The sequence below is a fragment of the Myotis myotis genome, unplaced genomic scaffold (assembly GCF_014108235.1).
Source record: "Myotis myotis isolate mMyoMyo1 unplaced genomic scaffold, mMyoMyo1.p scaffold_m19_p_2, whole genome shotgun sequence".
Lineage (NCBI taxonomy): Eukaryota > Metazoa > Chordata > Mammalia > Chiroptera > Vespertilionidae > Myotis > Myotis myotis.
In genome coordinates, this window is record NW_023416324.1 from 160839080 (window position 1) to 160855032 (window position 15953).

The 15953-nt window shown below is 47.1% G+C and overlaps 1 protein-coding gene across 19 annotated transcripts in view; it reads left to right on the forward strand.

Annotated features, from left to right (window-relative positions):
* KALRN (kalirin RhoGEF kinase) overlaps nt 1–15953 on the forward strand; it is a 656959-nt gene that overhangs the window by 52139 nt on the left and 588867 nt on the right. For 4 of the 19 annotated variants that reach the window (XM_036353023.1, XM_036353025.1, XM_036353034.1 and 1 more), the window contains exon 1: nt 14707–14773. The exons of 14 other annotated variants lie outside the window; for them this stretch is intronic. In XM_036353023.1, the coding sequence (XP_036208916.1) occupies nt 14707–14773 (67 nt within the window). Of the gene's footprint in view, nt 1–13676; nt 14774–15953 lie in introns of those variants that run through there. One more of the 19 variants, XM_036353022.1, reaches the window with a different exon arrangement.

Genomic DNA, 15953 nt, shown 5'->3' on the forward strand with positions numbered 1-15953 from the left:
GTTGAGGAGGTAGACATATGATCCCAAGGAAGTACAGGCTGTGATGGGTGCATCAGGGAAGACTTCCTCGAGACGTGAGAATTAACACAGACAACCAGATGAAGGCAGGGTGGGAAACCATGTTCCAAAGCACAGGCAGAGCATATGCCAGTGATGGCGAACCTTTGAGCTCGGCGTGTCAGCATTTTGAAAAACCCTAACTTAACTCTGGTGCCGTGTCACATATAGAAATTTTTTGATATTTGCAACCATAGTAAAACAAAGATTTATATTTTTGATATTTATTTTATATATTTAAATGCCATTTAACAAAGAAAAATCAACCAAAAAAATGAGTTTGCGTGTCACCTCTGACATGCGTGTCATAGGCCAAAGGGAAGAGCTGGCTTAGGGTGGACAGTGATGGCTGGACCCATAATATTAATGATAATCATAAACACATAGATAGCACTCAATGTGTGCCAGGCACTGTCCACGCCCTTCACATTTATTAACTTGTTTAAGTCCCATTATTATCATCCTAATATTACAGATAAGAAAGGTTAAATAATGTGATCGGTTTCACACTAGTAATCGGTAGAATTGGCATAGAAGTCTTGATGGTGATAAAGCATGTAAGCCTATGTGTGGAGGGCCCTGATTCCAGCGGGTTGCTAGACCCTGGTGCTAGCAACCCGCTAGTAGACTGCCTAGTAAAGACCGAAGGGCTTCTGGTCCATCCTGATTGTTGAGTCTGCCTTCCTCAGGCAGCTAATGAGACTTTTTCTTGCCTCAGGGGATGGTTTTGTTGTGTCCTGTTCCTCTGTGAATAGACTGGAGAGGAGAGAGTCCCTGGCCTCCTAAGGAGAATGGACTTGGAGCAACAAAGAACAGTGAAACCATGAATGACCAGATTGTATTCTCTACCGTGGACTTTCATCCCTGAATGGGGGGAAGAGGAACACTGGGCAGCCTGTCCTGTTGCTACGCTGCTGTGTGGTTGTCAGGCTACAGGTTGTGAAGGGTGCGGGAGGCAGAAGATCTTGGTTGATTGCTCCCTAGAGCAGCAGTTGCCAACCAGTGGTCCCCAGAACGCTTTCCCCTTCCTCAGACCACACATTGAGTACTATCTATGTGTTTATGATTATCATTATTATTATGGATCCTCACTGGTGGTGGTCCGTGAGGTCTGAAAGGTTGGCGACCGCTGCCCTAGAGAATGAGCCTGAAAGGGGGTAAAGGTTTAGAAAGGAGTCATCCACCTCATGTCAATGTCCTCAAAGGCTTCTGCAGCCCCTCCCAGGGACCGGTCATGGCCTCTAGGCCTTGTCCCCTGTCTTCCCAGTTCCCTCCTTCCCCCAAGGCTTCACCATGATCACTTCCTCCAAGCCCCCGAAGGCAGACCCTGCCTGGAGGGGTGTCATCAGCAGCCTCCTCACTGCCTGCTGTCACCCGCTCAGAAAAAGCACAGGCACCACACAGGAACTGCACATGGGTGTTTGGAAAAATTAATGCTTTCAAGATGAGCTCGGCACAGCCTTCGCAAGTCTGTCTCTCTCCCACCAGCTGAAAGGAAAGAAGCATTCTTAGACAATTACTCCCCAAGGGAGCCCAAGGACTGGCTTTGTTTATTGAGTGTTTTTAGTTACAACACGTGAAGTGCTGAGATTTTTTTAGCTTCAAGGTCCCCCCCCCCCCCCTTTCTGTTTTTGGTTGCGGGGATAGGGAAGATGAGTGAATTCCCAATTTACAGGGCACTTGGACATTTCAAAATTGTGAAAGGCATGTTCTTACATGTGCGTGATTGCTGAATCCTTGGGATAAGGAACTCAGTAAGACCTGACAGATGGAAGCCAGACTCAGGGCTTACCTCAGCCCTGCACTGCAGCTGCTGGAGGCCCCCTCTCCACCTGTTGGGGGCTCCTTCCCCTTCCTCCAACTCTCCACCTCTTCATCTTGTCTTCTAACAAACGTGGCTCGTAAGGACACAGTCACAGTGAGCTGTCACCGTTCTTCACCCTCAGCCACCTCTCACCACCGCGATTCCTCTAACCAAAGTACAACATAGTCGGGAGAGAGGGTGGATTTGAAAGTTTCAGTGTCAGTGAGTCAGAGCCCCCCGTACAAGGGCAGAGATGGCAGACTTCACAGTCTGTGTTTCGGCGCTTCCTGCTGTGTCTTGGCAGGCACTTTAATTGCTGGTACCACTGTCTTCCCATCTGTCCTGCCTGTGGCCTCAAAGTCTGCCCCCACCCCCTTCATTTCAAAGGTATGTATTACTGCAAAGGAAAAGATAGTAAGTATTTAACACAAAGCTCAGGACCATCACTTCCCCTGGGTTAGAACTGGAATTTGCGATGAAATATAGTTGCTGTCTCTAACCAAAGTCCCCCAGGTGTCTAACGGCCCATAAGGGAATGAATGGGGTTTTACTGAAGAAGAATTGGGTTTTACTGAATCCCCTTTAAATTCAGGGAGCACCCCTCTGATGGTGGTTGTTGTTACAGAGCAAAGTGGGGGGATGAGCTGCATCTGCTGGCCAGTGAACAGGTGCCTAAGACCTGGGAGTTGGTTATTACGACCCGTGGAGACCATCTCACATTCCAGATCCTCTGAGAGGGAGGAGGGGAACTTGCAGTCCTAGACCTGAGGGAGCACCCATTTTTCAGAGAAGCTCTGAGCTGCTACTTCAGTCAGTTTGAATACATAAGTGCTTTGAAGATTACCAAAGCAATGACTGCTTCTGGTAAAAAGAAGAATAACATAAAATTTTATAAAACACAACTCTCTGATAACCTTCCCCCGACCTCCAGGGACACCCACTGTTAACAGTTGGGTATTGATCCTGCCAGAATTCCTTTTCTATGCACATTGAAATACGTATGCATAATGTGTATGGCTCTATTTCTATTTTCACAAAGAAAATGGGATAATACAAATTACTTTACAAATTATTTTCTCCTCCTAACAATGTATCATGGACATCCTTTCATGTCAATACATATAAAACTGCTGGTCTTTTTAAGTGGTTTTAAAGTATAACATACATTATATTATAACTCTCATAATTTATCTTACTAGTCTCACTGCCGGACACTTAGATTGTCTCCAGTTTTTGCTATTACAGAATACTGAAATATGTGCAGAGTGCAGTAGGTGAGAGTCTTAGAATTAGAATTGTTGCATTGAAGCCATGCTCTTAGAAATGATACATGCTGCCAAACTGATTTCTAAACATGTTATATTAGTTTGCTCTCCTACCAGATTCTATGTTTTTCTCCCCCGATCTGACAGGTAAAATGTGGTGTGCTATTATTGCCTTAATTTGCATTTCCCTGTTAATTAGTAGAGTTTTGCATCTTTTTATTTTTAGCAGCCATTTGTATTTCCTCTCCTGTGCATCGCCTACTCATATTCTTGACTTTTTTATACAGGCTTGCTTAACTTTATCTTACAATTTTTAGAAGCTTTTTGTAAATTAGAGATACTAAAACCTTTGTGTGATGTATTGTTGCTACCTGGCAAATATTTGTCTGCTAGATTATCTTTAATATTGTTCCTGGTTTTGCAACTTTATCTATTTTTTTTTTTCTGTGAAGATTTTAAAACCCCACAATTACATGCATTCACATTTTCTCAGAAATTAATACAATATAAAAAGTGCTTTATAAAACAGTTAGAGATTCTGTCTATCCAGACCCTGCTCCACAGGTAACATCATGGTTAGTTTATTGTGAATCTTTCCAGTGTTTGTTTTTGCAAATATAAGCAAATCTGAACCCATCCTTATTTTACCCGTACTTATTTTCTTATCAAAAGCAGCTCAATGTCTTGCATTTTCAGCCCAACAATATATCTTGAATATTTTTATCATATCAATTAATAGAAAGCTGCCTTATTCTTTTTTTAACAGCTGCATAGTACTCCATCATTTGGGTATACCATACATAGTTCAGTGGGCTTCAGACTTTTTTGCTTATATATGCCCTAAAACAATATTGAAAACTATATACCCCCTCACACATTTATGCTGAAATTTAACATTTCTTTTACTATTAGTTTAAATGGTTGCAAGTAATATGTTTTCTAGCATGTATTGTGTACTGGCTTTAAATAATATTTTCAAAATCTTGGAACTGTACATTTAAGTGATTTCAGAGAGAAAGGGAGAGGGAGAGAGAGAAACATCAATGATGAGAGATAATCATTGATCAGCTGCCTCCTGCACGCCCCCTACTGGAGATCGAGCCTGCAACCTGGGGATGTGCCCTTGATGCTATATCCACTGAGTCAAACCGGCTAGGGCTGGAGCTGTGCATTTAATGAATTGGAAAAGAGAGCTCTTGTCAAAGCCAGCAGCCAGATCACACACATTTACTTCCTGTTAGAGAAAGTCTGACTTTCAAGTTACACCATACACAAGAATAAATTCAAAATGGATAAAATACTTAAATATAAGTTGTGAAACCATAAAAAACCTAGAAGAAAACATAGGCAGTAAAATCTCAGACATCTCATCTAGCAGGCCGATACATTTCCTAGGGCAAGAGAAACAAAGGAAAAAATAAACAAATGGGACTACATCAAACTAAAAAGCTTCTGCATAGCCAAAGGAACCATCACCAAAATGAAAAGGGAGCCCAGTGTATGGGAGAACATATTAACCAATGATATATCTGATAAGGAGTTAATTTCCAAAAGATATAAAGAACTCATATAACCCAACAAAAGGAAGACAAACAATCCAATATAAAAATTGGCAAAGGACCTGAATAGACACTTCTCCAAGGAGGCCATACAGATGGACAGCAGACATGAAAAAATGCTCAATGTCACTAATCATCAGAGAGATGCAAATTAAAACTACAATGATGTATCACCTTATACCCATCAGAATGCCTACCATCAATAAATCAACAAACAAGTGCTGGTGACGATGTGGAGAAAAGGGAACCTTAGTTCACTGCTGGTAGGAATACAGACTGGTGGAAAACAGTATGGAGTTTTCTAAAAAAGTAAAAAATGGAACTTCCCTTTGACCCAGGAATCCCACTTCTAGGAGTATATCTTAAGAATCCCAAAATACCAATCAGAAAGAATATTTGCACCCCTATGTTCATAGCAGCATTATTTACAATAGTCAAGATCTGGAAACAGTCCAAGTGCCTATCAGTAGATGAGTGGATAAAAAAAGCTGTGGGACATTTACACAATGGAATACTCTGCAGCCATAAAAAAAGAAGGAACTCTTACCCTTTGTGACAGCATGGATGGGCCTGGAGATTATTATGCTAAGTGAAATAAGCCAGTCAGAGAAAGACAAATATCACATGATCTCACTTATATGTGGAATCTAATGAACAAAATAAACTGACAAACAAAATTGGTCCAGAGGGATGGATGCATGGAACAGATGAACAGATCTCAGAGGGGTGGGGATTGGTGGGGGGAGGGACAGAAAGAGATTAACCAAAGAATATATATGCATAGCTAAGGCTTGGGGAGCGGCAGGGGCTGGGTAGAGGGGGGCAAAAGAAGGGAAAATGGGTGACATTTGTAATACTGTCAACAATAAAAAAGGAAAAGGAAAAAATAAAAATAAAAAGGTAATGTAGTCCAAAGGTCAAAATTCAAAAGCTATAAAAAGATACACTGTGCCGAAACCGGTTTGGCTCAGTGGATAGAGCGTCGGCCTGTGGACTGAAGGGTCCCAGGTTCGATTCTGGTCAAGGGCATGTACCTGGGTTGCGGGCACATCCCCAGTAGGAGATGTGCAGGAGGCAGCTGATCGATGTTTCTCTCTCATCGATGTTTCTAACTCTCTATCCTTCTACCTTCCTCTCTGTAAAAAATTAATAAAATATATATTTAAAAAAAAAAGATATACTGTGAAATGTATTACGTTCACTGCTGTTGTCCAGCATCTGTTCTCCTTAGATGATTTGTATATCCTTCCAGAGGGGAAAAAGATGCATATACAAGCCAATATGTCAAACTTTGTGTCTTGCTTAAGAAAACCTTCCCACCCTAAGACTAAGGAAGTTTTTCTTTGTGAAGTTTTATAGTTGATTGTTTTACATGGATATCTTTAAGCTTTCCTGTGTATATGCTGTGAGGCCAGAATTGATGGACTTTTAGGGCAGCCAAATCACTGGAGTTTCTCCTCTCCTCAGTGCTAAGGGTCATCTACATGGTTCATGTGCACAGAGTTGAAGGATTTCTCCTAACTGAGTCTCTCTTAGAACTTTCCAGCCTGTATAAGGGCAGGGGGAGGGAGCCCGATGAGTTGGGCAGTAGGGCAAGTAAGATCTAGGACTCTGCCCCAGGTTGAAGTCAGAGAGAAGCTGGGGGAGTTGCAGTCACGAAATTTTCCTAAGGGCCACTTGGCTTAGAGCTGCCCTCAGTGGCAGAACTGATGCTGTGTTTTATTGGTTTGGCTGTCTACTTAGGTCCAATGAATTGAGAATTTCAACCTGATATTAGCTTGCTTTCTACTGTGGGAGAATGCACTAATTTTATTAAGCACCTGTTATGTATTAGGTACAGTGCTTAGTATTTTATATATATTACTAGAGGCCCGTTGCATGAAAATTCATGCTCTGGAGGGCGGGGGGTTCCTCAGCCCGGCCTGCCCCCTCTCACAGTCCGGGAGCCCTAAGGAGTGGGAGGTGACCCGGCGATCAGGGGAAGGTGACGCCCCATCACACCTCTGCTGCTGTCACTGCCGGCAGCACAAACCTCGGCCGGCCCTGGTTACCTGAGCCTCGGGTGGCCCTGGGCGGCTGGGGGGCTGAGAGGACTGGGGGACTCTGGAGGCAGGTGCCCCAGTGGGGCTGAGGGGACTGGGCGCCACCATCTTGTGGCTGTGGGTGCCTCCATCTTTGAGGGTGGGGCAGTTAATTAGCATATTCCCTCCTTATTGGCTGTGGATGCCACCATCTTTGAGGATGGGACAGTCAATTAGCATATTCCCTCTTTATTAGATAGGATTTTGTTTTTTCCTTATGAGCGTTGTTCAGGTTTAATAATGTCAGCTTTATCTTCACTGAAAGATGAATAAACTGAGATTTAGGGATGTTAAGTGGTTTGTCTAAAGTTATTCAGTTAGCTAGGGAAAGATTTGGGATTTGAACCCAGTTGGCCTTGTTCCAAAGCTCACACTCTTTCCCAACAGCTAGAAGTCTTCAACTTAACAGTATAAAGAGATTATAAAGAGATTATTTATAGAATTTATGAGAGTCAGTTGTTTTTAAGAACCATAAGCAGAATTTATTTGCTGCAAAGTAAAGAGATCATGGTGGATGATTCTTCACTTTTTGAAAGTAAGAGCCAAAGAAGAGAGGATTCACATTGGCTATGTACAGCCTGTTGTGTATGTGTAGGTGAGGGGGTCAGGGCACTCAGGTGAGTCATAATGTGTTCGCCTATGTAACACACACAAATTAGACATTTTTCAAAGATGGAAGAAACCCCAACAGAACATAGAAAAAATGTTTAGTTCTAAATATATGCTAACCAAAATATAGTATTTCTTTGGTGGTACAGTGGGCTCTTTTAAGAAATTTTTTATTTAATGTGTGTGTGTGTGTGTGTGTGTGTGTGTGTGTGTGTGTTTAAGAGAGAAAAACATCAATTTGTTGTTCCACTTATTCATGCATTCATTGGTTGATTATTATTTTTTAAATATATTTTTATTGATTTCATAGAGGAAGGGAGAGGGAGAGAGAGATAGAAACATCAATGATGAGAGAGAATCATTGATCAGTTGCCTCCAGCATGCCCTGCACTGGGGATTGAGCCCATGATGCAGGCATGTGCCCTGACCGGGAATCAAACCATGGCCTCCTGGTTCATAGGTCAATGCTCAACTACTGAGTCACACAGGCTGGGCCAGTTGGTGAATTCTTGTATGTGCCCTGACCAGCGATTGAACCTGCAACCTTGGTGTATCTGGACAATGCTCCAACCAACTGAGCTACCCAGCCAGGGCCAGTGGGTTCTTTTCGATCTTGTTAAACTTCCCAATCATTATTACCAACCCTGGTCATCATTATGGAACCTGGTTTTACAGGGCAGTGTGCTGAGGGGGATTATTTGGAAATGTTTTTGGAGGAAATGGAAAGGGCATGGTAAGAAGAAAGGGGCAGGGAGAGAATTCTCTACAGCAGGGATCTCGTGTGCTTGGTGAGGTAGGAGGTTTCATGGGTGCTACGGACATCTTAAGTTTTCCTGATTCTCTGTGGATGAACTGTGGGAATTGAGAGATGGGAGAAACACTTAAGAGAAATCACACCTCAGGGGTGAAGCCCCAAGGCTTGAGGGGTCCTTGTGTCTTCGAGTCACATCATCTCCCCTGATGGCTGGAGGTACCACTCGCAGTGGAGGTAGGACGAAGGTGCCACCTTCCCGGTTGTGAGGAAAACCCAGGAGGCAATAATGAATTCTCTGGACTACCTAGGCCTCTTGGGTTAGGTTGAGAGGTATCCTCTCCAACTACTTATTAGCTTTTTTCCTTCAAGAACTACTTTATAATTTAGGTCCTTCGGAGGAGGCAGCCTGCCAGTGGTCATGTACTGAGTAGGAAATGGGTGGTCACGGGAGTGAGTCAGTAAAGGTGGAGGGGCTCCTGCGAGTTGCCTTCATTAGGATGGCCTGACAGGCAAATGCTTCTGAAGGCTTAGGGAAGGGAGTCATTGACCCTCCTTTCAATCCCCAGTATCCTCCCTACCATTGCTTGTTTCCAAGGCCTGGACTTCCACTCTCCTTCCTTTGACCTAAGGCAATTCTTTTTGCCAAAGTGTAAATGTTCCCCGAGGGCCTAAATGTTAAGCTGTCATCATGAAACCCTTAGAGGGGATGAGATTATTATAATAATCTCATGGGCCCAGGATGGGTAAGCTTTGAAAAGGCAGAGAAAGGCCCTAGCTGGTTGCTCAGTGTTTAGAGCCTCAGCCCATGGACTGAAGGGTCTTGGGTTCGACTCCAGTCAAGGGCATGTACCTTGATTGCAGGCTGGATCCCAGCCCCTGGTCCTGTGGGAGGCAACCAATTGTGATGAGACACATTGATGTTTCTCTCTCTGTCTTTCCCTCTCCCTTCCACTCTCTCTAAAAATCAATGGAATAAAAAGTATCCCCAGGTGAGGGTTAACAGAAAAAACACACACACACAAAGCAGAGAAAGAGGGGAAGAGCCTGACTCTTGGGGCCTGGGGAGGGGTGTTGGGGTCGCGTGCTGTTTGGAGATTCAGAGCAACATGGGGGTCTATCAAGCTGACTGGTGGGGGTAGGGGGGGCTATAAATGCTCCGGGGAGGGGCCAGAGAGATGTTTCCACATTTATCAACTTGGTTTAGAGCCCAGGGCAGGGCATAGTTGTGTGAAGTCTTCATGGGCTGGGGCTCCCTCGGCCAATGGAGAGTTAAAGATCTCAGCAGAGGTCGGAGGTGAGCATGGATGAAGGTGATACAAAAGCAGGGCAAGGCAGGCTAATTAGCTTTCGCCTTTCCCTCCTGCTGCCTGACCTGATATTTGAGGTGACATTTAAAGCCATTGTACAGATGTGCGGTGAGGCCACGGTGGAATGAACACTTTCTGAAGCCTGTGGAGAGATGAGGCTGACTTCTCAGCCTCTGGGCTGGCAGCTTCTTCAGCCCTCCATGAGAGACCCTCTACTGGGTCTGGAGGGGAGGCGGGACCTCCCTTTACTATCTAGGAGGCTCTAGTCCAGTGGTTCTCAACCTTCCTAATGCCGCGACCCTTTAATATAGTTCCTCATGTTGTGGTGACCCCCAATTTCATTGTTACAAATTGAACATAATTAAAGCATAGTGATTAATCACAAAAACAATATGTAATTATATGTGTGTTTTCTGATGGTCCTGTGAAAGGGTCGTTTGACCCCCAAAGGAGTCGCGACCCGCAGGTTGAGAACCACTGCTCTAGTTTGATTCAGGACTCAGAATCCCCCTCTCTCCTGGACTCTTAGGGTGTGTGGGTGAAATGGGGTACACTCTAGAATTCAACCAGAATAGTTAAATGATTAAAGTCAGTGCTGTGTTTAACAGAAGAGAGCAGGGACAGAAGCAGGTAGGTAGAGATCACCGTTTCAGAATCATCTGGGGAGTTTGTTAAAAATGCAGGCCTGGGAGTGAGGCCTAGTGATCTGTATGGGTAACCAACCCTTTAAGGTGATTCTGCTGTCCATTAAACTTTGAGAACCCCTGAGATAGAGAATGAATGAGATTAGCTTGGAAAAGGCCTCTTGGGAGAGTGGACTTGAATTTCAGTGTGATAGGTGATACTTGCCTTAGGTGCTGTCCTCAGGTGTGGACCTAGGGAGCCTGTTTACCTGGGGACACTAGGCTTTCAATGGAGAGGCTGGCAGGTGCCCATCCATCCCACGGATGGTATGGCTGTGAATGTGTTGCCACAGTCCTCACTTGGCCACTTGGGCGCTAATCGCTAAGGGGACAGAAGTTGGTGTGGGAGGTGGCTGAGGATGGCGTCTGCTGGAGTGTTTGCTTCATGTTGCAACTGAAGCACAGCTTGCAGGGCAAAATGGCAGCCTGTGGATCCCACTCCTCGGGTGGGGCTGGGGGAGACATCATCTCGGCAGGCAGTCTTCATCTGGCATGCCGTCGCTAGCAACCGTGCTGCCTTCTGTGTGGCCTTTACTGGTTCGATAGCTCCATGTGTCGGAGGAGCGGCCAGTACTGCTGGAGGAGCAGTGGTCATTGTTGTCCGGGGAGATGAGTGGGAATGATCTGGGATGTGATTGGTTCTCTCCTTCCTCCATGCTGCCTGCCTTCTGCTCCATACATGAGTGCTGGCTGTATCTGATCAGGAACACAGTGTTTTCACGTTGCGGCGGGTAGAGAGAGGGAGAAAGAACAGTGCCAAGATAAGAGGAAGGAACAGCCAAGGAAAGGAAGCGCATCTATGTTGTGACATGGAGTAACCGGTGATCATCCGGATGGGCATGATGGACAGAGTGGACAGGCTGCCGCTGGCCTGGAGACGCTGCTTGTCCCTGGAGAACACGTCCCTGTAGTCAGCTGGGTGGGCAGGAGGAACCATGCCAATGGCCTTGCTCTGAAGGAAGGAACCACTGCAGAAGCATTGTTTAAGACAAACAACAACAACCAATATTTTTTCCTGGCCAATATTCCCACCCTGTCTAATTGTACTGCAACTCTGACAGTCTCGTGGAACATTTATTCAACTTCTAGAGGGGCTGTATTTAAAGTAAGGCTTATGAGGCTCTGTAGGAGATGGGGAGAGCAGGGGTGGGCTGGGGAGCTCCAAGGAGCCCAGCTGGATGGGTTGAAGCCAATCTTTAATAAAATTCCTGCATCTGACCCAACAGGTATGCTTAAGTTCTTAGGTTCGTAGTTTGTGAGGGAAGTGCTTGCACCAAAACTGCTCTTTAACATCTTTATTCTCTTCCTGTCTTTGACAGTGAGGCTGTGTGGGATATTTTGCCCTTGATTACCAGAAGGAAGGGAACAGCTTCTCTCTCGCGGGCCCAAAAACGGGCTGTGGAATAGTAGTCTGAGCACGGTCAGAGTACTGCAGCTCACAGTGTCCACAGCCACTGGGGCTTTCTGTCTCACAGTCAGACACCCTTCCCACAGGCTGTCCTGTCTTTGTCTCCTGCATGGTGGGATCCACGTCCCTCCCATGTCAGGTTTCCCCCAAGTTGTGTTAGAAAAGGCATTCTTATTTGGAGATGCTCTCCCTCGGGGTAGCCACAAGTCAGGGTCAGAGAAAAACATGACAGGCTGTTAGTAAGTGGCCACATGCAGGCTCTGTACTCAGCCTGTGCCCATGGCATGTCTGTACTGCCCAGGAGATGCTGCCCTGTGGTGTGGGCTTCCATCACTCTGTGAAAGAGGTCTCAGGCCCTCAGAGGACAACTCAGGGCCCAGGAACTCTCTCTGGGAGGAGACAGATGGCACATACTTCTTTCTCAGCCCAGCCACCTACCAGGCATTTGGCCATAAGCAATTATTTAACCTCCTGGAACATGGGTTTTCTCTCTGGTCACTGGGGAAAGTGATTCCCATCCAACAGGCCTTTCAGGGCTGTTAAGAGGCCCCAAACTGAGGGCTGTGAAAGTACTTTGTGAGCTAAACAGTCCTAGTCACACCTGCATGATTTGGTTATTCATGAAGGAAGGGGGAGGCTATGGGTCCTGCACTTCTGTCTGGAGAGAGAGGAGTCTGTATTAACTAAACTGTGGAGGCTTGTGCAGTTAAGGTTCTCCTACATAATAAAAGGCTAATATGCAAATCGACAGAACAGTGGAACTACTGGTCGCTATGATGCGCACTGACCACCAGTGGGCAGACGCTCAAGGCAGGAACTGCCCCCTGGTGGTCAGTGAGCTCCCACAGGGGGAGCACTGCTCAGCCAGAAGTTGGACTCATGGCTGGTGAGCACAGTGGCGGTGGTGGGAGCGTCTCCCGCCTCTGAGGCAGCACTAAGGATGTCCAACTACTGGCTTAGGCCCACTCCCCCTGAGGGCTCCCAGATTGAGAGAGGGCACAGGCCGGGCTGAGGGAGCCCCCCCCCCCCCGAGGGCACAAATTTCATGCACTGGGCCTCTAGTAACAAAATAATACTCACAAAGCCTGAGAGGTAGCTTTTGAGCAGTGGTGTCTGCTCAGTCCCAATGCTGCCTTTTAAGAAGGAGCAGTGATACAGTCGATGGTGGTGCGGGGGCAGGGCAGGCCAGTGGAGACTGGCTCTCCTCACTCTCTCCTCTCCCTTCCAGCTCCTACCCCTAACCTGCCTCCTCCCAGTCTGGATTCTGTCAGAGTCTGCCGTCTGTCTCATATTAGAGGCCTAGACCCCAGGAAGAGCTGAGGCTGGGAGAGGTCTGCTACTGTCAGCTGCCTGGAGGAGACCAGGAGGCCTGGGAAACCACCGTTTCCATTAGGACAGTGAGGCAATATTGCTGGCATGGTCTAGGCCAGTGGTCGGCAAACTCATTAGTCAACAGAGCCAATATCAATAGTACAACGATTGACATTTTTTTTGAGAGCCAAATTTTTTAAACTTAAACTATATAGGTAGGTACATTGTTATTAACTTAATTAGGGTACTCCTAAGGCTTAGGAAGAGCCACTCTCAAGGGGCCAAAGAGCCGCATGTGGCTTGAGAGCCACAGTTTGCCGACCACGGGTCTAGGCTGAAACAAAAGCTGTGATAAATGTGTACGTGGCTGCTGGGTAGTTGTTAGGCTTGGGGTACAAGGTTGTCCCAGGCCTGAGGTCCCCTGGGTTTCACTTCTGTGAGCAGTTCTCCCAGCCACCAGGGCACAGCCCTGGGTGGGTAGTCCACTGTGAAATGGGTCCCCAGCAGGGCATGATGCCCTGTCATCCTCCTCTAGGCCTTAGGCAGTGCCCAGGGGCTGAGGTCCCCATGGCCCATCCTTTTCCCTGACAAAAACAAAATCATGTTTTTCTGGGCACCCAGACTCATTTGCCTGGCTGTTTGTTCTGTTAGTCAATACTTGAGCACTGGCAAAGTCCAAGGCACTGTGTGAGGCACTTTGGGGGATACAGTGATGAGTACCCAGTGGACCCTGTCTTCAAGTTAGGGCGCAGAGTCCCATATAAAGGAGAAAGTAAAATGCAGCAAAAAGGCGGGGAGACCCATGAAGGCTTCCTGGATTCTGTGGCATTTGAATTAGACATTAGAAAATTCAGAGGATTTGACCATGGTGAAGTGAGGGCGGGGGAGGATATGCCATTGGGAGGAAGAGCAGGAGCAAAGGCATGGAGGTAGGAAACCATGGGATGTATGGATGTGTGAGAACTAGAATCTGGCAAGAGGGAAGAGGGGTTGGAGGGGAAGGGGGAACAGACACGTGAGTGCTCCTGTCTATCGAGAGCGCTTCCAGAAAAGCTAAATTCTTCCTTTCCTTGGAGCCTCACAAGAGCTCTGTGAGGCCAATGCCGTTCTCCCCAGTCCCTAGAAGAGGAAGCTGGAGCTTAGGGAGCTGAAGTAACTTGATCGAAGCCGGCAACTATTAAGTGGTAGCAGGATATGAGCCGTGCCTGTGCGACTCCAGGACCTATGCTGTCTCCACTATAACAGGATCGATCCATGAAGGGACATGGGGAGAAGGGTCTGTGGCCGTTTTCTGGTCACATGGGTCTAGCAGTCTTGGGCAGGGACTGCCTGTGGTTTCCGCAGAGCAAGGCAGAGAGGCTCTGGGTCTTCTGGGCTGGCTTCAGAGTCCAGGATGGCTGAGCTCCTGACTCCTTCCCCCTCCCTCATCCTGTTAGGGGAGTCACTGGCCTCTGGCGTGGGAGGCAGGCGAAGGCAGGGCAGCAGGAGATCCTGGAATTAAATTCAAGACTTGACCTTGACTGGATTCCTTCTTAAGGTGGATTCCTTCCTAAGACCACCTCTAGCCTAACCTCTTTGTGAAAGCCCTCCCTGCCTCAGCTCCCCACCACTGACCTCCTCTTGGGCCCATGCAGGCTCATCTGCACAGGCGGCGGTATTCTGCTCTTGTTCCTTTGTTGCTGTGAAACGGGCTCCCGGCACAGTCAGCCTCTGTGTGGGTGGACTGGTGGTTGTCTTCGCAGGCAGGCATTTGCTTAGAACAGGCTGCGTGCGAGCCCCACGTCAAGAAATTCCGGCCTCCTCAATCAGCGCTAGTGGAAGGAGGCTCTGCTGAGGGGACTGGTTGTGAAGGATGAGTTCAGGGTGGGATGACGGACCGCTTCTGGGACCAGTGGTATCTCTGGTATCTCCGCTTGCTCCGGCTGCTGGATCGAGGTATTCCTGAGTGTGTGTGTGTGTGTGTGTGCTTAAGAGAGACAGAGGAAGGAAGATATACACACATAGACACAGACAGAGATAGAAACAGAAAGACACAGCAGCAAGGTGCGCAGAGAGCAAGAAGGGAGAGAAGAGGGAATGACACAGGCCAGTTGCCAGCCCATGAAAGTAAGAAAAGGCTGTTTTTCCAGGGACGTTTGTGACCCAGCTGGGAGTCAGGAGCACGGGGCCATGTGGGGCACATCTGTGTATCAGGATCTCATTTCTTGCTCAGTACCGTAGGGAAAGACAAGGTAAGCCCTGCCTCACAGGGCTGCCGACAGAACCCTGAGAAGCAGTGCTCAAGGAGAAGGGTCCCTGCAGCAAGCTGCTGGGGGCAAACCCACACAGGCTCACATCTCAGTTCTGCGGCTCCCCACCTCTGTGACCCCCGCCTGACTGAGGTGGCCTTTCTGAGCTGGTTTCCCCATCTGTAAATGGGCATGGTAAGACCTCTCTGCTGGGGTTGTTGTGGACTTATTATTCATCTTATACCTGTAAAACACACGGCATAATGACTGGTGCACAGTAGGTGCTCTGTAAGCGTTCTTTCCTCCTCCCACGCCTCTCAGCATCTGGAGCTACAGCACCTGTCCTGAGGACAGCTCCCTTTGTGGGCTGTCTGTGGGGAGAGCCGGTGCAGCACTTGCAGTTAGTGGAAAGGGAAGGGAAAGTTCCGTTTTATTCCTCAGATTAACTTGACCTTAAGACAGTCCACCATAAAATATTAATGCCATTTAAATTTCCTGGTCATGTGACACAAATCCAGACATTGCATTGTAAGGAAAAGCCATTGGTTTAACAAAATGTTTAGTGTTATTTTTAAAAAGCTTTGGCTCCTTTAAGAGGTTTTGATGAGAATGAGATCAAACTGCTGACGGAAAAGATGGTGCTGGGGAAGCCCTGCTGCCTACCCCAGTGTGCGTTCATCTCCATCGGGAACGGGCTCAGGTGTGCCAGGAGGTCAGTACCAGCTGGAAGCAGAGAGCTGCACAGAGCAGGGCTCTTATCGAGGAGAAATCAAAGATGGAGGAAACCGAACCAGCACATGTGAAAAGCAGTCTCTCCCTAGCATTGAGAAACAGGCCAGCGGGAGCCCCGACTTGAGATGAGATGAGAATGTTAGGAAGAGAGCCAG